Genomic DNA, 23812 nt, shown 5'->3' on the forward strand with positions numbered 1-23812 from the left:
AGTTTCATATTTGTTGTCCTATAGTATAACTGTCAAGTACAAGAGTGAAATATATTTCTACCTCTAAGGGCAAACAGTCATTTTTCACAGATAAAAAGATTTCAGTGCCATTTTTTATCGTAGGCTGCTTCTTGTTGACTTTTGTTCTACAATTTGTTAGCTGTTTTGCCAGTAACATTCATTTCTTTTCTTGGCAGAGATTAGAATCAAAGAGCTTTTCTGATTATTCAGAACAGAGAGAGAATAAGGAAATTTCTTTTAAAAAATTGGAGTTAGACCTTTAAACTTGATTCCTAGGATATGTTTTGTCTTTCATTCTCAAAGAAAACCATGACACCAGACATGGCAAGCTCATGAATTGGATTTGAGTGAAGGGAATGTTGTGCAAAGTCACCAGCCTCACTTTCTTCTCTGTAATCCTCTGGATCCAGTGGCTAGATATGAATCGGGACAATTGGGAGATAATCCTAGATGTGAGGTAGTCAGAGTTAAGTGACTAGCCCAAGGTCACTTACTAGCTCTGTGACCTTGGGCAAGTCACTTAAGAGTCTGAGGATAGATCTACACTCAGGTTCTCCTCAGAGCCTGCACTCTACTCATTGCTCCACCTAGCTGCCCAGGTCATATGACCTGAAATCAGTGAGAGAACTCATATTAGATTACTGTCCAAGGGTTACTCTAAAAAGACATGAATCATAGCACCTTCCTTTTGCCTCTTAATAGCATAAAATTGGACATTGTAGAAATTTTTAGAACAAAAAAAGATATTTTTGTTGTTTCTAAGAGTGAAAATATACAAAGAATAAAATCATGATGTGGAACTTTTGAAGTAGGGGGTTTTTGAGGAATAGGAGTGATAGTGTTTTTTTAATTCTATTATAAATCAAATAGACTCTATGAGGAAAATAATAATTGAGTATTTTAAGATTTTTGATGGTAGTATGAGATGGGAGCAATAATAAGTAATGATAACAGCTATTTCATCCAACTGAGCCATAGAAAAAGCAGTGCATTTTGCATTTAATGTTAGAAAACTTTTCAGGAGTTGCAAAGTAATGTACAAATTAGGCAGAATGAATTGATTTAATTTTCAGCTCCCATCTATTTTAACTCTGTAATAGCTATTAGTCGGCCATTATAACTGCTATGAAATGGTAACTGTGCCTTTGTATGGCATATCCTCTCACTTTTTTTTTTGATGAGAGAACTGTCTATATTTAACAAATACATGGACAAGAAGGTATTTAATAATTGATAAAACAGATTCATTTAAACCAGACTTTTCTCCATCCCAGCCCAGCTGCCATGTCCTTTACCCTCCCCAGCCCCCAGTCAGAATAAAAGACAAATAAAACCTCCATTGGAAACACTTAGTCAAATAAAACAATTTCTACTTAAGTCATTTTCAAAAATATGTCTCATTCTGCACTCTGAGACTATCTCTTCTGTGTTAATAAGTCAATAGTGTGTTTCAACATGATCAGAGTTTCTAATTCTTCCAGTTGTTTGTCTTTACCTCATTATTGTAGGCAGCTAGGTGGTATCACAGTGGATAGAGCACTATCCTTGAAGTCAGGAGAACCTGAATTCAAATCTGGTATGAGGCACTTAACACTTATTAGTTTCTTGCTGTGTGACCTTGAACAAACCACTTAATCCTGATTGCCTCTCATCCAGGGTCAGCTCCAGTTGTCTTGATCTCTTATCTGGCCACTGGACCCAGGTGGCTCCAGAGGAGAAAGTAAGGTTGGTGACTCTTACACAGCCTTTCACTTAAATCCAATTCACTTGCTTCTCATGGAATCACCTTCCTGATGTCATAGTCCTCATCAGCATCAAAGGACAAACATTGTCATCATCAAATTGTTCTGGTTCTGTTCACTTGCCTCTGTTAGGTCATACAAGTCTTCCAAGGTTTCTCTGAAACCATTGCCTTCATTATTTCCTATAGCATGACACACACACACACACACACACACACACACACTGTTAATTTGTTCATCTGTCCTAATTTTGGGGCATCCTCCCAAGTTCCTATTCATTCCTACATCAAAAAAAAAGCCATCAATGTTTTCATACAGTTTTATTCTTTTGCTTAAGACTAAACTTTCCTTTAACTAAACCTCCCTCTTAAATCCATCTTCCTCCCCTTTCTCTCATGAGAAAAATGTAATTTTATACCTGTGTCTGTGTGGATGTAGAGTAAAGTTTAAATGCCCACTGTTCCCCCTACCCTTCTCATCTTTTATATTTTCTAAACAGTTCTGATCTCTTCTTCAGAAATACTTGCACTTCTGTTTCATTTAGGTTTTGCTTTTCTCCCTGTAGTATTATGCTCAGTTTTGCTGAGTAAGTTGTATTCTTGGCTACAAGTTTATATCATTTGCCTTCTAGAGCCTTCCAAACTCTTCATTCCTTCAAGGGAGGCGATTACAAAATCTTGTGTAGTTCTCTGCCTGTGGCTCTGTGGTAATTGACTTCATTTTTCTGGCTATTTGTGGTAGTTTTTCCTTAGATTTTTTTTGAGGGGGCAAGTAGGTGGTGCAGTGGGTAGAGCATTGGCCCTGGAGTCAGGAGGACCTCAGTTCAAATCCATCTGTGGGCAAGCCACTTAACCCCATTACCTTAAATAAAAGTGAAAAAAAAAGGTTTCTTGAAAGATCATGTTTAGCTTCTTTTTTGATCATAATAATCAGATAGTTCAATGATATTTCAATTTATTCTTTAATATATTTTCCAGGTCAGTTGTTTTTGCCATGTTTTATTCTTTTTTCAGTCATTTGACTTGGTTTTAATATTTGTCACTTTATTAAGTCATTAGCTTTAAGGCTTTCATTCTCTTCTTGTGGATTTATGTCTTAAGCATCTCTATCATTATCATTTTTTATAATGAGATTCCTTTTTTTGTTTGCTCATTCTTTCAGCCTCTTTACTGACTTGGGACTTGGTATTTGGCCCAGGCTCCGCATTTTTGGGTTGGTTCTGCTACTGCTTTCTTGAGATACTAAGTTTTGTATTATTCTAGACTGTGAGGAACAGCTCTTGCCCTGTGAGCTTTCAGTGCCCACTAAGTTTTCCGATCCAGAGCTCTATAAATTCCTTATGTGGGTTTGGGTCTGAGCAATAGCAGACCACCCCTAGACTCAGCCACTGTCAACCACTGGAAAGCTCTGGTGCTTCAGAGTGATAACAGTGCAAGCTTTTTTTTTTTTTGGTCTGGAATTCCTGCCGTGATTATTCTTTTTCAGGTTTATAGACTGGGCTAGGAGCTAGAACTGAGACTCCACTCTTGTGAGGGTCTGAGCTTTACAGTTGCTGCTTGTATTTGTTCCTTCTCAATATATTATTCAGTATTGATTACTGGTTCCTTATCAAAATGCTACCTTCCCAGATTTGTGACCCAGAACTAAGTAGTAGTCAACAAAGTTGCCAGTTGGTTACCTATTCTCATTGCTATCCTGGAATTGATCTGGGGGTGTCTAGATATGAGTTTGAGACTTCCTCATTCCCTAATACACAACATCTTTCTGTTTCCTATTCCAGCTTTGGTTGAAAAAAATTACTCTCTGTGACTTTTTCTTGGATTTCCCCATCAGGATTCAGACATTTTCTAGGTCTATTTGGAGGGGTTGAGGCAGGTACAAAAGGGGAGAGAAGCATATTGTTTTTGCTACTCAGACCTCTTGGCTCCCAGCCCCTCACTTTTTATGTGTCTCAAATCTGCTTTAGGTTCCTTGAGTTTCTGTTGCTTGTGAAAGTAATTGGTCTTGGGGCAGCTAGGTGGTGCAGTGGATAGAGCACCTACCCCCAAATCAGGAGGACCTGAGTTCAATTCAGGCCTCAGACCTTGATATTTACTGTGTCACTTAAGCCTTGCAAACCCCACTCCCTGCCCCACTTTTGGGGGGCATTTGAAATGCTATCTCATCAAGAAATAGTCATGTAAAGAAATGGAATGTCTCAATCTTTTTTTTTTCCTTTAAAAGGTTCTTTTTTATTTTTGAAGATTTTGAGTTTTACAATTTTTCTCCTATTCTTACTCCCCCCCACACACACACACACAGAAGGCAATTTGGCAGTTTACATTGTTTCCATGATATACAAAATGTCTCAATCTGAACACACTTTCAGATGTCAAAAGTCCATTATGAGATTATTCATTAGAACAGGTTACTCATTAGTGTTTACTCAGAACACAAAACTGATGAGATAGAATTTGATGTGGGAAAAAATTCAAAAAATATAGTAACTTTGCTTTACCTTAATTTTGATTTCTCCTCCAATTATCAAGTTTTTGTATGCTTCTTAGTAACTGGTAAAGAAAACTTAAGCTGCTCTCTTGATTAAAATAAAGCATTTTTAGTTCATTTTGTAACAAATTTGAGGAATAATTAAATAAACAGATTTTCTTTTTTATTCATCAATAAATTTAGAATTAATGCTTTTTATTCCTTTTGAATTTAATGTTCCAAATAGTAATTTGTAAGCATTAAAAAAAGAGATCACTAAAAGTAATAACAATGCATTTATTTCCATTTTCTCTTAAATGCAAGAACAAATAAAAACCAGGTAAAAATTTCCTCCTTATAATTACAGAATTTTCAGGGGGTGTTATTTCTGCCTCATGAGGCACAGAGGCTTTCAGTTATTCTAAAGTTCTTTCTCCTCTTTAAAAAAAACAACAAATTTTTCTCTTTGTCTTCTTAATGTTTTATAATCCATAATAGTTTTTTTTTTAAATTTGAAAGTAGCCTTAAAAAATGAGATTGGCAATAAAGTAAAAAATTTAGTAATTTTTTTTATTTCAGGGAAATCAAAGAAAAAATTTAGAATCTACAGTGTCTCAGATTGAGAAAGAGAAAATGTTGCTGCAGCACAGAGTTAATGAGTACCAAAGAAAAATAGAACAGGAGAATGAAAAGAGACGGAATGTTGAAAATGAGGGTAAGTGGCAGTTTTGAAATACAATGTAGTTGAAAATCTGTCCCATGAGACAGTGTTTTAGATGAAGATGTCCATTGTAGTAATAAGTGGCTCCTTAAAGTAATTCAGAAGATGTCCAATATGAATTTTGTGTAGAAATCTGCTCTTATAAGCAGGGAATGCTTTAGCACATTTGTAGGCATTTGACAAATGCTTGTTGATGGATTTAACAGTTATGATATTTTGTTTTTAATTTTTTAATAATTGAGATAACTGCAACAGTTTAGGAAGCTTTGTGGGTATTAATGGTGATAAAATACACATATATATGCATATATATATATATATATATATATATATATATATATATATATATATATATATATAAAATAGCAGCATTATTAGGAATCAGCTTCTAGTTTTATACTGTGAAATTAAGAGCCTTTGGCCTGAAGACTTGATAGAAGAAAAATAATAGGAATGAGTCCATCATCTATCCCTAGATTTCCTACTCTATAAAAGAATTTAGCATTATTATTCTGAGAAAAATTATAAAATATTATGTTCATTTTTTTCTAGTTTCTACATTAAAAGATCAGTTGGATGACCTGAAGAAAATCAGTCAGAATTCTCAGCTTACAAATGAGAAAATGGCACAGTTACAGAAGCAGGTAAGGTTTCCTTTTACAGTCAGTTTTTCTTTTGATGTGTTGTGGTTCTTATTACAGTTTTGTGATTCTCGTTGCACTTTAGCCAAAGACCCATTTTCTCTCTCCTAATAGCTAAAAGAAGCCAATGACTTACTGAGGACAGAATCAGACACAGCAGCAAGATTAAGAAAGAGCCACACAGAATTGAGCAAATCAGTAAGTCAGTTAGAGTCCCTAAACAGAGAATTGCAAGAGAGAAACAGAATTTTAGAGACAACCAAATCACAAGTGGACAAGGACTATTACCAACTTCAGGCTGCATTAGAAGCTGAAAGAAGAGATCGAAGTCAAGGATCTGAGATGATTGGAGATCTCCAAGGTAAAGTGTTCAGTGAAAGTACAGGTTCAAGTACTTTGGGGAAATCAAAATTGGGTACAGTTTTATTTCTTTCAAAGCAACAGCTCCTTACTTAGCTTATACTTCTTAAATACAGCGTGTTTTATTTTTATCAGCTTGGAGTAATTTCTTAGTATTTTAACTCCCTCCAACAATTACAGTGATCAAATATATATATTCAAAACCATAAAACCACCATCATTTTGTAAAAATATTTAAATTTTTTTTAAATTCACTTTACCCTCATTAAAATAAGTAAAACCAGAAGGTAGACAAATAGAAAAATACATGGCTTTACAGATGAGGAAACCATAGTAGAAATTATGTGACTTCCTTAGAATTTAAGGAAGACTTATCCTCAATAAGATTAGACTCTGACGCTATAGTGTATTACCAAAGAGTGATTCCCACCTAGAATGACTATGCTTATATTCTAATACATATTATAATATATGTCTGTTGGAATAAGAACCTGAATGTTGAAGTTGGAAAGTGTTGTGTTAATGGCATTAATGAAATTCTGTGTGAATTTACAAGGATGGAGAGCAAAGGCTAGAATAGCTAGTTTAAGAATAGAAACAAAATGCCTTCTGCCCCAGATTTATCTGACTTGTTAAGAGTCTTTTTTTAAGATAGTTGCAAAAGGGTAGATATGGCAATAGTAGAACAACACATAGGGAAAAAATAGATGTTTGATCCTTGATCATGGAACGGAAGCATAGATAGGACTTCAGAGTTAGGTTTGGTACTAAACTGATTCATGTAGAATCACATAGGTAAATTATAAATTCTGTGAGAGATGAAAATGTCTGTTTTACCATTTTGTCTGTCAAAATGCCTAACTATTTAATAAGTACTAGTTAAATTTAATTTTCGTACTTATGTAAGCAAATGGCATATCACTGGTTCTAAATTTATCACAGCACATTGGATCCTTTTCAGGACTGCAGGTTTAAAATATCCCAAGAGTAGAGCAAGAGAAAATCAATTTTAGTACGCTATCACAATTTTATGCTTGGTACCTTTAAATTATCACAATAATTAGCTACTAAGTACTGTTTGAAAACCCTGGAACTAAGTATGGTGTTAACTTTATGCATCAAAAAGCTAAGAGGATTCTTCACCACCTACATGATTCACCTCTGGTTGGAGGCTGGTGTTTTTAGATAACAGAGAAGGATATTGAATATATATTTACATGATTTTATAATGAATCTCACTTCCCTATTGATTGACATAATTTTGCTATATTGTGTCTGGTATGTACAAAGCTTAGATAGGACCCCTGTGCTGATGGTTTGTGCTAAGTAATCAGTTGGATTTGCTTTAAATTAGATAAAGACACATAATTTGGTGTGTGCTAAGCAGTAGTGTAGTAAAAAGAGAACTACTTTGGAGTCAGAAAACTCTTTGAGTTCAAGTCTCAGTTATAAAATTTACTAGTAATAAAGAGCTTAACCTTTCTGAGCCTCATTTTCCCCCCTATAAAATGGAGTACTATTTACCGATAGAGTTTTGTTTTGTTTTGTTGTTGCAAGGCAGTGGGGTTAAGTGGCTTGCCCAAGGCCACACAGCTAGGTAATTATTAAGTGTCTGAGGCCGGATGTGAACTCAGGTCCTCCTGACTCCAGGGCAGTGCACCGTGCCACCTAGCTGCGCCTGCTGCATAGAGTTTTAAGGAAATTACTTATTATGTCAATGCAAACATATAAAACATTAAAGGAAGCATTTCAAAATTAGGAAATAATCAGTTGGATTTTGCTTTAAATTAAAGACACAAATTAACCTCTTGTCAACTATAGAAAATAAAACAAAAAAGGCATTCATAACATTTTCCTAGAAGACTTTATAATATAGATTAATGTAAACTAGTTAGAGAATATCCATGAGATAGATGCCCTTAACATTCTTTCATCATTTTAGTTCGTTTAAAACTTCTAAAAATGGCAGTCATTTCTAATAGAACTTGATTCTGTGATTATTATTTCCTTTAATAATTGCTTGTTGATTAATTATAAATCCCTCTTGGGTATATCCACCCTTTTTATCTAGTACACCTTCTCTCATAATCTTGACTTTATTCTGCTTTATAAAATCTCATCTTGAGTTTCTGATTATGATTTGTTCTATCACAAAATAGAAACTTCTATTTTTAGAACCAAGAGTTAGCATAGACTGAAAGCAAAAATAATATAGCCATCTTTTGTGTATGTGGAATAGCTCAGAGCATGATTATTGCATAAAAAGGAATTCTTAAAGGAGACATTTGTCATTTATACTACTAAAAGATAAAGTCTAGAAAGAAGTAGAAAAGAGAGACGTTAATACCCTGCCACTTGTTAAAGGATATAAAGAGGAGGAAGAGAAAGTGTGACATTAACATGGCTCTTCATCTTACCTCTCAGTGTCAGCTATCCCCCTATCTGTAATGGACCTTCTTCACACTTCTGCTTTCCCCTCCTCCGAAATTATTTTATATCCCCATTGTGTGTGTGTGTGTGTGTGTGTGTGTGTGTGTGTGTGTGTGTGTTTATTTACAAATATCTTGGCTTCTATTAAACTGTAAACTCCTAGACATCATGAACTGTGTCCCCAGAGTCTAGCACAGTCTTTGGCACATTGTAGATGCTTAATAATTGCTTGATGATTGATTACTGTATATAAAACATTTCATGTCCAAAAAACCCTATATACATGTGACCGACTTTTTATAGGGTTTGTATCTATAACCTGTGGATAACTTCAGAATAAAATGTTCAGAAAAGCTTTGGGAGAAATTTGCAGGAATAGACAAGTTAATATTATGTGATCGAATGTTCTAGTAATTTTGGATGATACTTGGTTTGTTTTATATTCATAGCACTTAAACTGTATTTTTCTGTGCATGAATGTACTTAATAGGTTTTACCTGATTAGAGATATTTTGTGCTTCTAATCCAGGTGCGGAAAAACAAAGCAAAATTTATGTTAGCTATAGTATTTTTTTCTATCTTTTTTTATCTTAGCTCGAATTACATCTTTACAAGAAGAAGTGAAGCATCTTAAACATAATCTTGAAAGAGTGGAAGAGGAAAAAAAAGAGGCTCAAGACATGCTTAATCATTCAGAAAAGGTATGGAAGGAAGTATCCCACTTTGGTTTTTGGAGAAAACATTAATGGATTAAGAATATGTTCTGTTAAGTTTGAGAAAGGGAAGAATTAAGCAATGTGATGTTTATTTTAAATTTAAAATGTTTTTGTATCATTTGGAGATATTTTATTAGTCAAACTTTTTTTTAAGTGTGAATTGGGAGAAAAAGTGATTCAAGTAAGGAATTATGTCATTTGTGAAGAGGTGTATATGGAGAGAAAAACAGAAGCAGAAGTAAAAATACATAGTAATTTAAAATATTTAGGATTTTTTCTTATCTTCAAATTTTCATTTTTTTTGTTTGTTTCCTGGTTTTATATTCAGCAGAAAAAGCTGAATATCCATCTCAGTTCAGTGTATGTTATCCCTGTGATATCCCTCACCCTCACACCCCCATACCCTTCACTTCCTATCAGAATTGTAGGTTCCCTAGAACCTCATGTCCATTTGAGTCTTTTAAGTATTGGAAGAGAGAAGGAATAGAGGTTGTTGTAAAGCTGGCTAAAGCTGGAGGCGCCGGAGGTTAGATTAGCTTGAGATAATATGTCTCAATGAGTGTAAATTGTTTTCCTTTCTCAAGAAGAATTGATACTACTCACTTTTCTTCTGCCAAAACACACTCAACCATGATCCATATGAAAAGAAGCAACAGGGGCAGAGCCAAGATGGTGACAAGAGAGGATATCTCTTAGGTGCTCTCTCTTAAAGCTTATAAACTAAGGACTCTAAATTTTTGAGAGACAGAACCCACAGAGGGACCCAGTGAAGCAGTTCTCCAACTCAAAGTAACCTGGAAAAGAGTGGAAAGACTCTGCTCCCCGGAGTTGGAGGGGCGGCCCTCCAGAGCAAAAGGAACTTCAGCCTCCCGGAGGCAGCCCCAGGGCATTGGGAGCCACCAGCGGGGAGTTTCCTGACCTACACCCTGGGAACACTGGACACAACTTGGGGAATCAGCATGGGGACCTCTGCTAGAGTGAGCATGCAAAGCCCAGCCCTCAGGGCACGCAGCGATCAGTGTGGCCCCAGCAGCCCAGATCCAGGAACAAGAAGCAGAAGCCAGTAAGCGGGAGCCCCCAGGGCATGAGTGCAGAGCCTGGGGAGGGAGCGGAGAGAGACTGCCGAGCTCTGTCCTCTGTCCCTGGAACAGGACTCTGGGGCTCTGACCACATTCAGATCCTGATCACAGTCTAGGCCCCCCCCATAGAACAGCAGGGCCCCCCCACCTTAGCCCCATGGCAGAGGGGGACACCTATGGTCATTCACAGACCAGACAGAGCCTCACACACTGAGATCCTTGTGGGGGTGTCTCAAAAGCTCAGGAAGCACCCCAAAACCAGGCTCAGGCTGGGAAAAATGAGTAAGCAGAGAAAAAAAGAGGAACACCATTGAGAAATACTTTGCCTGTGATCCGAAGAAGGATCAAAACACTCTGAAGATGAGGAAGCACGAGCTCCTGCATCTAAAGACTCCAAGAAAAACAGAACAAGAAAAAACAAGAAAAACATGGCTCAGGCCATGATAGAGCTCAAAATAGATGTTGAAAATCAAATGAGAGAGATAAGAAGAAAAACTGGGAAAAGAAGTAAGAGAGATGCAGGAAAAACATGAAAATGAAGTCAGCAACTTAGTTAAGAAGATCCAATAAAATGCTGAAGAAAATATAATGCTGAAAACCAGCTTGGGTCAAATGGATAAAACAGTTCAAAAAGTTATTGAGGAGAAGAGTGCTTTAAAAAGCAGAATTGGCCAGATGGAAAAAGAGATAAGAAAGCTCTCTGAGGAAAACAAATCCTTCAGACAAAGAATAGAACTTGGGGAGATTGCTGATTTTATGAGAAATCAGGACTCAATACTTCAAAACCAAAAGAATGAAAAATTAAAAGAAAATGTGAAACATCTCATTGAAAAAAACAACTGATATGGAAAACAGATTCAGGAAAGATAATTTAAAAATTATTGGAATACCTGAAAGTCATGATCAGGAAAAGGGCCTTGACATCATTTTCAAAGAATTACTACAGGAAAATTGCCCTGATATTCTAGAAGCAGAGGGCAAAATAGAAATGGAGAGAATCCACCGATTCCCCTGAGAAAGAGATCCCAAAAAACCAACCCCTAGGAATATGATAGCCAAGTTCCAGAACTCCCAAGTCAAAGAGGAAATATTACAAGCAGCCAGAAGGATACAGTTCAAATATCGTGGAGCTGCAATCAGGATCACACAGGATTTAGCAGCAACTACATTAAAAGCTCATAGGGCTTGAAATATAATATACCAAAAGGCAGAAGAGCTTAGAATGCAACCTAGAATCAACTACCCAGCCAAACTGAATGTCCTCTTCCAGGGAAAAAGATGGACTTTCATTGAAACAGGGGAATTTGAAATGTTCCTGTTGGAATGGCCAGAGCTGAACAGAAGGTTTGATCTTCAGATATAGGACTCAGGTGAAGCATGGAGATTGGAGGAGAAGGGGAAAATATGAGAGACATAATGATGATGAACTGCATGTATTCCTGTATAGAAAAATGACACTGATAATACTTATATGAACCTTCTCATTTAATAGAGCAGGTAGAGGGAGCTTTTATAGTTGAAGTACAGGAGAGAGCTGAGTTTGAAGATAAAATGTGGTGTAAAAATGGAGTCAATAGAAAAAAGGGAAATGTAATGGGAGAAAGAAAAAAGAGAGGGGGGAATAGGCCAAGATATTTCATATAATAAGATTTTTCTTCATTACAATGAGCTATTGCAATGATATGGAAGGGGGGAAGGCAAGGGGGAATGGGGGAATCTGCTCTCATCAGAGGTGGCTAGGAGAGGAAACAGCATATATACTCAATGGGGTATAGGCATCCAGAGTAATAAGGAGAGAAGGGGGACAGGGGGAAGGGGGGGATGTGAATGATGGAGGAGAGGATGGACTATGGGGGGAGAATGGTCAGATATAACACATTTTCTTTTTTACTTCTTGCAAGGGGCTGGGATTGGAAGGCCTGTCCAGGACCACAGGGCCAGGTGTATGCTGGGCCTAAGGGGTGGTAGGGGGGCTCAGGGCTTCTTGGCCCCAGGACCAGGGATCTGTCTGCTGCACCACTCAGTGACCCTACAGCAGAATCAGAGTGAAAGGAGAGAGAAAATATAGTACATGGTAGTGAAGAAGTAACGAAAGAAGGGAGTTGCGATCAGCAATGGCAACGGTGAAAAAATATGGAAGTAACTTTTGTGATGGCCTTATCATAAAGAATGTGATCCACCCGCAACAGAGTTGGTGGGGTTGGAACACAGACTGAAGCACATTTTTTATTATTATTTTGGGGGGGGGTGCAGGGCAAATTGGGCTGGGTGGCCTGCCTGGGGCCACATAGCAGGGTGATCGTTGGGTGTCTGAGGCCGGATTTGGACCCGGGTGCTCCTGGCTCAAGTGCCAGTGCTCTGTCCACCACCCAGCCACCCCTACTATTATTACTATTTTATTTTATTTTGGATCTTTTTTTTGTTCTCTTTTTGGTTTTTGCTGGGCAATGGGGTTGGGGTGGCTTGCATGGGGTCACATAGCTGGGTGATTGTTGGGAGTATGGGGCCACATTTGGGCTCGGATGCTCCTGGCTCCAGGGCTGGTGCTCTGTCCACTGCTCCACCTGGCCATACCTACAATTATTACTATTATTTTTTTTAATTTTAATTTTTTCTCTCCCCTTTATCACTTAAGCAAGTCTATATTTTTTTGGGGGGGAGGGGGTATTTTGTTTACTCTTAAATTAAACAAGAATATTTTATTAATGTATAAAAAAACATTTGTACAAAATGAGAATAAATTTAAAAAGAAAAGAAGCAACAAATTAGAAATAAAGAATTATGGTATTCAGTTTGTTTCAATTGTGAGTCTGCTTAATGTTCCTTAAGCCCCTAAAGAACATATGTATACACAAAGATGACTATTTCAAAAGACAAAAAAATTTATTCAAAGGAAAAAATTTTCCTTGACTTGTCACTGATATTAACTGGAATCTCATATTACTAATAATAAGAATAACTGATACTTGAGGTCTGAGGAAATTTTTATTTTATAACTACATATGACTCTTAATCCTATATTGCAGGAAAAAAATAATTTGGAAATAGATTTAAACTACAAGCTAAAGTCATTACAACAAAGATTAGAACAGGAAATAAATGAGCATAAAGTGACTAAAGCCCGTTTAACTGACAAGCATCAATCTATTGAAGAGGCAAAATCAGTTGCAATGTGTGGTAAGTGTTAATTTTTATATTTCCCTATAGAATTAGTGAAAACTGATAACTTTAAATAATGTTTGTATTTTGACCAACTATATAGTTTCAACTAGAAATTAGTATTTTAATTATTAAAAGAATAGGAAATAGCTAAGGAATATAATCAAGAAAAGGGGTGATTAAAAAAACAAAAGACATTTTAAAAGAAACATCTCCTACTCAGCCACGTTTGCTAATAAAGAATAAAAAAAGAAGGAAATCAGTTCAGCAAAATTAACCAATCTCATTTACCTCCTTTCTTTGAAGAGACAGGGAACTAACTTTTTTCTTGTCTTTCCTCTGATGCTTAAATTGCTCATTATAATTATACATTTTTCAGTTTGAGCCATGGGACAGAGAGGTAGGGGTCTTTTGTTGTCATATTTCTTAGTACTTTGTCCTTGATTTTACATTATTTATAAAGCTTTCATGTGCTTTTCTGAATTATTTTTTTTTCTGTCATAGTTCTTTACCACAATTTCTTTGGGCATTACCTAACAAATAGTAAACACAAACACCCACACAATCTATATATGTTTTATATTTTTGTTTATTTCATTAAATATTTTCCAATTGCATGTAAAAAAATTTAATATTAAAAATTTGAATTAACAGATTCTCTTCTTCCTTATCTCCCCTCTTGAAAAAACCAGCAATTTGATATCTAATACACATGTAAAGTCATGCAAAATATTTTCCATATATATTTGTGTATGCATATATATGTTTATGTGTGTGTGTGTGTGTGTGTGTGTGTATATTTTTTTGTGTGTGTGGAGAAAATTTTAACAAAGGATAGAAGAAAACGAAAGGTAAAATAGATGATATATTGATTAGCTGAAATTGCAAAGTTTTTACAAAAACAGAATTACTGTGACTGGGATAAAATTAAAAAGAATTTATTGAAGGAAAAAATTGATATATCATCCATCTCTAATGGTTCCCAAGATCAACTCCCCATTGGGCAAGTTGTTAAGCAATATGAAGAAAAACATTCTCAAGAAAAGAATTACAAACTATTAAAAACCACACAATTGTTTATACCAAAATCAGTAATAATAAGAGAAATGCAATTTAAAACAACTTTGAGGTGTCTTTCCCCCTGGTACAATCCTTCAACATTTCACATCTGTACTAATGCAGCAGCTTTCTTATTGGTCTTCACATCTCACATCTTTTCTCACTGTAGCTCTTTTTCAACTTGACTGCCAAACTGAGCGTTCTGAAGTACAAAATCTGACAAAGTCAAATCTTGTCACCTTCTACTTAGTAAACTTCAGTGTCTTTTGTCTTCAGGATCAAATATAAAACAATCAGTTTGGCATTTTAAACCAATAACAACCTGCTTTCTAGCTTTACAGAAGTCTTACCTAAATCCTCAAAATCACAGGACAGTCCAGTAATACTGACCTACGTGCTCTTCTTTGCATATATCATATATTCATATTCATGTGTGTGTGTGTGTGTGTGTGTGTGTGTGTGTGTAACATCTCACCTTTTGAATTCATACCTTTTCATTGACATGGTCCCCATGCCTGTATTGTTTATCCTCCTAATCTGTGCCTCTTAGTTTCCTAGATCTCTTTCAAGACTATTGTCAAAAAGCATCATTTGCAAGAGACCTTTTCCAGTCTTCTCTATGGCTTGTACTTTCCTTCTTTCTGTGATTACCACCTATTTACTCTGTATAGATTTTATATGTGTGAGTGTGTGTGTGTGTGTGCACATATACATACATATAAACACATGTGAAGTGAAGAAGGATATATTCAGGAATGAATTTGATATAAAAACAAAAGGCATTAATTTCTAAAAAGAAAATATAAGAGAGGTCAGTTCCACATGTGGAGATAACATACCTCTAAATGATTTTGTCACAATAAAAAAGCATCGATAAAGTTTACTTTTAAAATGTTCTTAAGTGTTTACTCTTTGGAAAACAAAATCTGCTATGAGAAAGGGCTTTCATTTTCATTGTATGTTAAGCAATTGTTGTTATGTACAAAGTGATATGGAAAACACAAAAATGATTAGTCCTTAATTTTTATTTTCATTTGCTACATTTTAACACATTCATCTTCTTTTTCCCACTTCTTTTATTGGCTTGGAATGAAGATTATATCCAATATATCTTACCAAATTTGTGGATGGTTGACAGATAACCTTTGGGTTCGTTTGTATAATGGAAAGGTCTATTAGATTATTTAGGTGTTTTTTTTTTAATTCTTCATGTAATGATTTGCTTTATAAAATCATTCACCCCCATACAAAAACTTGTTAATGATACTTCATATTGTCACAGATATTAGAAACACTTGGTCAAGGAATGCCAAGGAATAATAAAATAGTTTCTTGTTATAAGATAATATAATTGTTAAGAATTAATTCTTTAATTTTGTAGAAATGGAAAAGAAACTGAAGGAAGAGAGAGCAGCACGAGAGAAAGCTGAAAATAGAGTTGTTCACATTGAAAAGCAATGTTCCATGCTAGATGTCGACTTGAAACAGTCTCAGCAGAAACTGGAACATTTGACAGAACATAAAGAAAGGATGGAAGATGAAGTAAGGAAAAAGGATACTTTTTTCTTTGTTCTCAGTGTGAAAGAAAAACACCTGAATATTGAAGAAAGTTTGTGAATGAGAACAATAACTGTACTATCAATTAAAGTAACAGATAATTTGTAATCAGGACTGATGAACGAATGAGTGAAAGAATGAAAAAAGATCTATTAAATGCTTACTATGTTTCAACAACTGTGCTAAGTGCTGGAGTAGTGAACATAAAAAAAATAGTCCTTGGAATCTAATTAGGGGAGACAATCTAAATAGCGGTGGTTCAATGCTGGATAGATGGCTAACTAAAGGTTCATCAGCAGGTAAGATAGCAATGTGTGAAAGTCTGGGAGGCTTAGTTCTTTGATAAGGTCCAATGACCCACACTATCTTACTGGAATGATTGTAGTTAGTTCCTGCTCATGAAAGCAGTATAAATGGCCATGTCTGCCCCCTGAGAGTGGGAAAAATAAATAATAAAATAAAAATAATAAAGAAAGAAATAACAAAATAAAAATGAAAATGATTCTTGGAAAAGAGGGAGCAAGGAGAGAGCCCAAGGGTTTGAGCAGAGAGAGAACTCTGGATTCCTTCCTTTAGGGATGTAGGTAGGAAAGGGGAATTGGGTGAAACAGCCAGGAATGGGAATGGAGGAGAAAGAGTATTGATAGTTGTGATGTAAGGCTCCCAATAGTATCCCAGATGCTATTTCATTCTGTTACTTTATTTGTTTGCCAAAATTTGCCATTGTACTTCTATAAAATTTGCCATTATTTGTCCACTTTTTTAAGCATTGTGAATATTAAACAATATGACACAAATTCACCTCTAAATTTAGAGGAACTTACAATCTGATAAAATATTTGACTGTAAGATATGCTATACCCTAAAGTGAAATCTAAAACAAGAAATTTATTGATATACCTAATTTGACTTTAAAAATTGTTTTGTAGACATTAATATATGTTAGGAAAGTTATAGAATACAAACTCAAAATTCTAAAGGATTTCAGAAGAAATTGAGTCCAACTTGTACATGAAAAAGGATCTTCTCTACAATCTCCTTTTAGTTTTTAAGAAAAAAGCCATCAGTTTTAGAACTATTTATGCTGAGGTAAAAGACTGATTCCATATTCAAAGTTTCACTTTCACTAAATCTTTATTAAGCAGTTACTGTATTGCAGGCACTGTCCTAAGTTCTGAGAATAAAAAAAAACACAAACTAATTCTTGCCATCAAGGAAAGACAAATAAATTAAACACACAAGATAAATACATTGGCAGCTGGGGACCTGATGAGGAACCTCTTCTAAGAGGTGATGCCTGAGCTGAAAAAAAGAAGAGGGCAAAGAGAACATCATGAGTAAGGAGTATGGCTAGATCATGGAGTACATGGGGGAAAAAAGCACTTTTTTTTTTCACAAAAAGTTTATATGCAAAACAAAAGTGTATATTTGATCCTCTCAGTGTTAAAGGACCTTTGGATTTTATTGAGTAGGGATCAGCATGATTAGTTCTGAGCTTTAGGGAAAAAATCAATTTGCTGGCTGTGCAGAAAATGAATTAGAGTGAAGAAAATCTATGTCATGCTCATTAACCAGGTGTCTCCTATAGTTCTGTCTTGGGCTCTCTCTCTCTTTCTCTCTCTCTCTCTCTCTCTCTCTCTCTCTCTCTCTCTCTCTGTCAATAGATACATACATACATACAAATATATATATAAAAATTTGGCTGTGTGTGTGTATTTTTTTTCCCTCACATAGTGATTTCATAGATCTTAGATGTGTTTTTCTAGCCCTAGTCTCTATTATGAGCTCAAATCATTATCGACCATCATCCATCAGCATTGGATCCTTTGAGCTGGATATCCTACAGCCATCACAAACTTCACATGTCTAAAGCAGAACTTTTTTCCTTTCCACTCCCAACCCCCCCCAAACTTCCCGTTTGCTGCTACTTTATTTCTGCTCACCCAGTATCATCTTAGATTTCATACCCTACATATCCATTCATTTGTTAGACCCTGTATTTTCTTTTTTCTCTAGCATCTCAAATAATCCTCTTTTCTCCAGTCACAGAACTATTATCTTAATTTAAATTCTCATGTACTCTTCTTACAGCAATAACTTTCTACAGTAATTACATTCCTTGTCTCAACCCTTTCACTACTTAATTTCATCCATTTATTAGAAAATGAGTCTTGCTCAGGCATGTTTTCAGGATGTGACCTTCCACATATTTTATTTTATTTTATTTTTTTAGTTTTTTGCAAGGCAAATGGGGTTAAGTGGCTTCCCCAAGACCACACAGCTAGGTAATTACTAAGTGTCTGAGGCCTGATTTGAACTCAGGTACTCCTGACTCCAGGGGCGGTACTCTATCCACTGTGCCACCTAGCCGCCCCTACATATTTTCAAACCATATCACTACTTTTTAAAAAATTCATATGGACATAAATGATACTCCTAGAAGAAATCTATTAAGCATTACTAAAAATGATCAGGTCTTGAGTAAAGAACTAAAAGCCATAGGGGTTTGGGTTGTGATTTCATTACTGCTGTTTTATCAAATGCAAGGATTTCAAAAGAGAAAGGAACATTTGGAAATGAATAGCTTTGTTTTAAAAATGGTTTTCTAAGAATAGAATCCAGATTTTTTATTTAAAATTTAAAAATGAGGGATTCTTATTTAGGAATAGTATACTCTTAATAAAGATAAATAAAAGTATTTGTCTGGAATCTTGAAAATCTAATCAAAGGGGAATTAAAATAAAAAGAAGGGGAAGGGAGAAAACTGCTCATGTATATCCATATCTAGATATCATAAGTGGTGTCGGTAATAGAGTAGAAAGGATTTTAAGATAGTTTCTAGGGGTGGCTAGATGGCACAGTGGACAGAGCACCGGCCCTGGAGTCAGGAGTACCTGAGTTAATCCAGCCTCAGACGCTTAATAATTACCTAGCTGTGTGGCCTTGGGCAAGTCACTTAACTCCATTGCCTTGCAAAAACAAAAAGATAATTCTGAAATCTGTGAATCAAGCCAACAATAAATCCATGACTTAGTGTCATTATATCTGAAGACTGGATGATAAGTCTAGTGAACTGGTGATCCTAACTAAGGAGAAAGATTTAACTAAAGACTTGATGATGAGACCTGTGATTGAAATACAGTTCTCAAAAAAGATATTTTATTTAGAAAGAACTGCATAGTTAAAAGACTGACTGAATAAATTCGGAAACAGCATGTTATAAAACAATTGGGTCAAAATGAGTGGAAACAAAAATAGAAACTCTGTTTTATCATTAATAGATATTGCAGATACCTGGACAGAATAACGAAATAGTTGAATTCAGAAAACAAATCATAAGATTGGCATAGAGGCAGTGTTGAAGATCATTAATGTCTGGGGCAACTATTGAATCTTTTCTGCTAAAAGCAGGGCAGATGATAATTTCCTCCTTTAATGTTTAGAGAGATGGGGGATGATTAATTTTCATCCCTTAAGAGGTAGAACAAAAAATAGAGGATCTCCTTTCTGTACCTGATTCTCACCAGCAAAGAAAAACTGATCAGAACATGGTGAGGGTTAAGGGGAGAAGGTGCCTAGTCCACCCTAGATTGTGTGATTCAGGAGAGGAAAAATTGATCTAATTTTGACATAGAGAGGAGCTTTGGGGAAGTTAGATTTCAGATATTTCATGGAGAGTGATAAGAGCATCCCATGGATTAAAGTTCTCCCAAGAGAAATAAGTCAGCCTTGTAGTGATGTGAAACACTAAGGTTCTAAAGATATAAAAAGAAATAATTCTCCTGAGAAAGAAAAGGGAAGGAGTTATGTATTATAAAGGGATCAATGTGGATCCATATGAAACTAAATAATATTTATTATTTTAAAATACTGAAGATAGAAGCAAACACAGTCAATAGGATAAATCCAGAAACATTGTATAGTGCTAAAATGATTGTCAACCAAAAAACTCAGAATTGTTTTGTTTTGGTTTTTTAGCAGTCTCAGTCTTTAATCTTGTTCATACATACACAGTACAAATCTCACAAGTTCACAGACTTTCAAAGATGGAAGTGATCTCAGAATCTATTGAGTTCAACCTGTGCCTGACCAAGAATCCATTTTTTAGCATTCCAGTGCCCCATGATGTCACTTCTGCTTGAAGATATCCAAAGGAAGAAAGAGATCTTTCCTCATCTCCTGAGGGAATCTCATTCTACGTTTGGATTGCTCTATCTGCAAAAAAAAAATTTTATCCTTCTACCAAGCCTAAATCTATCTTTTTTTAAATTTATTTTTATTAAAGATATTATTTGAGTTTTACAATTTTCTCCCAAATCTTGCTTCCCTCCCCTCACCCCCCGCCCCGCCCCCCCCACGGAAAGCACTCTGTCAGTCTTTACTTTCTTTCCATGTTGTACCTGGATCCAAATTGGGTGTGATGAGAGAGAAATCATATCCTTAAAGAAGAGAAGAGAAGTCTAAGAGGTAACAAGATCAGACAGTAAGATATCGGAATTGTTTTTGATCAGAAAAGCTAAGGATAATATAATATAAAAGGAGAAGCCCCAACAACTTATAGAGAATTGAAACTCAAGATAAATAGAAAGATAAAGAGTAGCTAGCTTTCTTTGAGTCAGGGGTGTGTGTATGTCTGTGTCTGTGGGTGTGGGTGTGGGTGTGGGTGTGTGTATGTGTATATGTGGGTGTGGGTGTGGGTGTGTGTATGTGTATATGTGTGTGTGTGTGTGGGTGTGTGTTCTCAGAATTTCAGATTGTAGCTCAATATATATCATAAAGAAATTTTGAGTTTTTATTCTCTTTATAGGCAAGAAGGAGAAACTTAAATATTGTAAATTTTTGTCATCTGTCAACTTCTGATTTAAACTGTCCAAATAGCTGTTCTTAGATCAGTTTATTTGATCACTTTTATGTATGGAAACCCATCATTTGACCCCCATGAAATTGACTGTTTTTCTGCATAGCTTATGTAGAATGAACAAGGTTGTTGTATAGCTCCTTTTTTTAATAGACTTTTTTTAATTATTTAAGGCAGTAGATATAAGTGACTTGCCCAAGGTCACACAGCTAGGCAGTTATTATGTCTGAGACTGGATTTGAACTCAGGTCCTCCTGACTCCTGACTGATGAGATAATCTGTATTAAAAAGTACCTATAGTACCTCTGTCACAGGATTGTGAAATTCAAATGAGATCATCTGTATGATGCATTTTGATAGTACTGTTACTATTTTTAATGAATTGAAGTCACCAGGTCGCTACATTCCAAGGTATTAAAAGAATTGGCAGGTTGAACTATTAGTGACATTTTGAAAATATTGTAGCAAAAGGAGACACATCACAGGACTAGAAAAGAACATATGACAGTTTTCGGAAATTTGGAAGAAAATAGGGGCTCAAAACCATAGCCCAATGAACTTGGTTTCATTTCCTAGCAAAATTTTAGAATGCTTTCCCATACACATAGAGGTGGTAAAAGTTGGGTTTTTGAACTTAAGTTTATAACTTATAACTTCTAATTCCATGCTCTTTGTCTAGATGCCCTCAAATAAGTTAGGGAACCATGATGGGCATTAAAATTATTCTCAGATAGCAGGTGTTTAATAAATGATTATTGATGGATTCATCCAATTGTTTGTTTTTGGGGGGCAAAGTGATAGGTTAAGTGATTTGCCCAAGGCCACACAGCTAAGTAACTACTAAGTATTTGAGGTCAAATTTGAACTCAAGTCCTCCTGACTCCAGGGCCATTGCAACACTTAAGCCAGTTGCAAAAGTATGCGTGATTCAAAGTACTTTTTCATTCATAGGTTAAGAATCTAACTCTGCAACTGGAACAAGAATCAAATAAGCGATTATTGCTACAGAATGAATTGAAAACTCAAGCATTTGAGAAGGACAATTTGAAAGGATTAGAAAAGCAAATGAAACAAGAGATCAATACATTAACAGAAGCAAAGAGATTACTGGAATTTGAACTAGCTCAGCTCACAAGGTAAGTCTTGATAAAATGAATATTTTTAAGTGATTTGTTTCCTTTTCTCATATTTATATGCTTGATCTTTTGTTTATATTGTATTCAAGATACTTCAGTGCATATATAGATCACCATCATGTTAAAAGTTCATGTATTATATTGTCAACTGTTTCTATCATTAGTCCAAATTTAGATCAGATACACTAAGAAAAATAAAAATAGCCAGTTCCATCATTGGTTAGATTATTTTCACCTTAGAAGTTTGTTGAGTCATAAGATAGTATGTTGCCTATTTTTCTTGTGTAATTTTTTTAAATTTTATTATCATAAACTTAATGTCAACAAAAATTTATGTATTCAAAATGAGAAATAAAATCTATAGGACCTTTCATATTTAACAGGTAGAATCAAATTTACATGAGAACTTTTAAAATGCTTTTGTTCTGTGATCCTTGCCAGTTCTTCCTGAGCTCTGCTACTTGTGTATTGTGATGTTTTTCCTTCTTTTTGAAATAAACTGTGTTTAGGTTTTTTCCATATTTTCTCATATACTTCTATTTTTTCTTTGGCATAGATATATAATATTATTGGTGCCAAACATAGTTTGCTTAACTGTCCTCCAGTTATTGCTCACTATTTCCTTCACATTGAACAGCTATGAATATTTTTGCATACTTTAACCTTTTACCTCTTTGTGATATTTTTGAGAAGTCCTAGCATTGCAACTTCTGGGTGGCACCAAGGTGACTCAGTGAATAGAGAGTGCCAGGCCTGGAGTCAGGAAGACCTGAATTTAAATCTGGCCTCAGACACTAGCTGTGGGCAAGTTACTTAATCCTGTTCATCTCAGTTTGTTCATCTGTAAAATGAACTGGAGAAGGAAATGGCAGACTACCATAGTATCTTTGCCAAGAAAACTCCAGATAGGGTCACAAAGAGATGGATACAACTGAAATGACTGAGCAACAAACTGCTTTTGCTCTGTTGTAAACATTTGAGCCAATCTACAGCCCTCCCCTCACTTCCCCAAAGAGTGTATTAAACTGCCTTCTTCCCTTCCTATACTTTTGAATTTAAGTTTTACTATATTTTTCCAGTGGATGTAAAGAAGTATCTTGACTAACATGATATACGGAGTATCTAATAGTTAAAATAATTTGTTTTAAGGGAGTGTTTTTACCTCAGGATCATTGATTTCCTCCATGATATTCTCTTTGAAATTATTCTTTTATCAAGCTCTAGGATTGAGCTCTTAACTATGTATGATTCCTTCTGCTCTCCTTTCTGAAAGCCAAGTCCCTTCAACATCTAGCTTATTCTCAGGAGGGGAACCTTGATTGTGCTCCCTCAAAATAGCAAGTAATTAAACAAGCAGTTTAGGAAAACATAAGAGAATTGCAGTGATAAAGCAAGAGGAAAAAATGTTATTTACAAACTGAAAACTGAAAAATATATTGCTGCCATAGTAAAAGGACAAATTAGTTTAATATTGCTTATGAAAGATTCTCATATGTTCCTAATTCTGAATCTGTAAAATTGTCTATAACATTAAATTCTGCCAAATCAACATGACTTGTTAGTTAAGAAATGAAAAGCACATTCAAAGAACTGCTTGAATATATTCTGTATTGTAATTGAACTGTATTGACTCTATAATTTACAAAGTCTTATCAATTCCTTTGGTCCTTCAAATTTATAGGGGATACCCTTCTAGGCTGAACACTCCATTCTCCCTTTCTTACTTCTACAAGATCCCATCTTTTGGAAGCAGCTGGTTTAATTCTATTTTATGTGGATCATACTGCTAGCTGGCAACTGAACAAATTAAAATACTAGAGAGGTTAAGAGGCTAATCCAGAATCACAAAAGTAATAATTAACAAGAA

General features: G+C 35.3%; 1 protein-coding gene across 2 annotated transcripts in view; it reads left to right on the forward strand.

The window, feature by feature from the left end:
* ROCK1 (Rho associated coiled-coil containing protein kinase 1) overlaps positions 1-23812 on the forward strand; it is a 147437-nt gene that overhangs the window by 96794 nt on the left and 26831 nt on the right. For both annotated transcript variants that reach the window (XM_074208704.1, XM_074208703.1), the window contains exons 14-20: positions 4809-4944; positions 5503-5594; positions 5706-5952; positions 8976-9082; positions 13203-13353; positions 15776-15936; positions 21761-21945. In XM_074208704.1, the coding sequence (XP_074064805.1) occupies positions 4809-4944; positions 5503-5594; positions 5706-5952; positions 8976-9082; positions 13203-13353; positions 15776-15936; positions 21761-21945 (1079 nt within the window). The remainder of the gene's footprint in view (positions 1-4808; positions 4945-5502; positions 5595-5705; positions 5953-8975; positions 9083-13202; positions 13354-15775; positions 15937-21760; positions 21946-23812) is intronic.

Source organism: Macrotis lagotis, chromosome X (genome assembly GCF_037893015.1).
Source record: "Macrotis lagotis isolate mMagLag1 chromosome X, bilby.v1.9.chrom.fasta, whole genome shotgun sequence".
In the NCBI taxonomy this organism is placed as follows: Eukaryota; Metazoa; Chordata; class Mammalia; order Peramelemorphia; family Peramelidae; genus Macrotis; species Macrotis lagotis.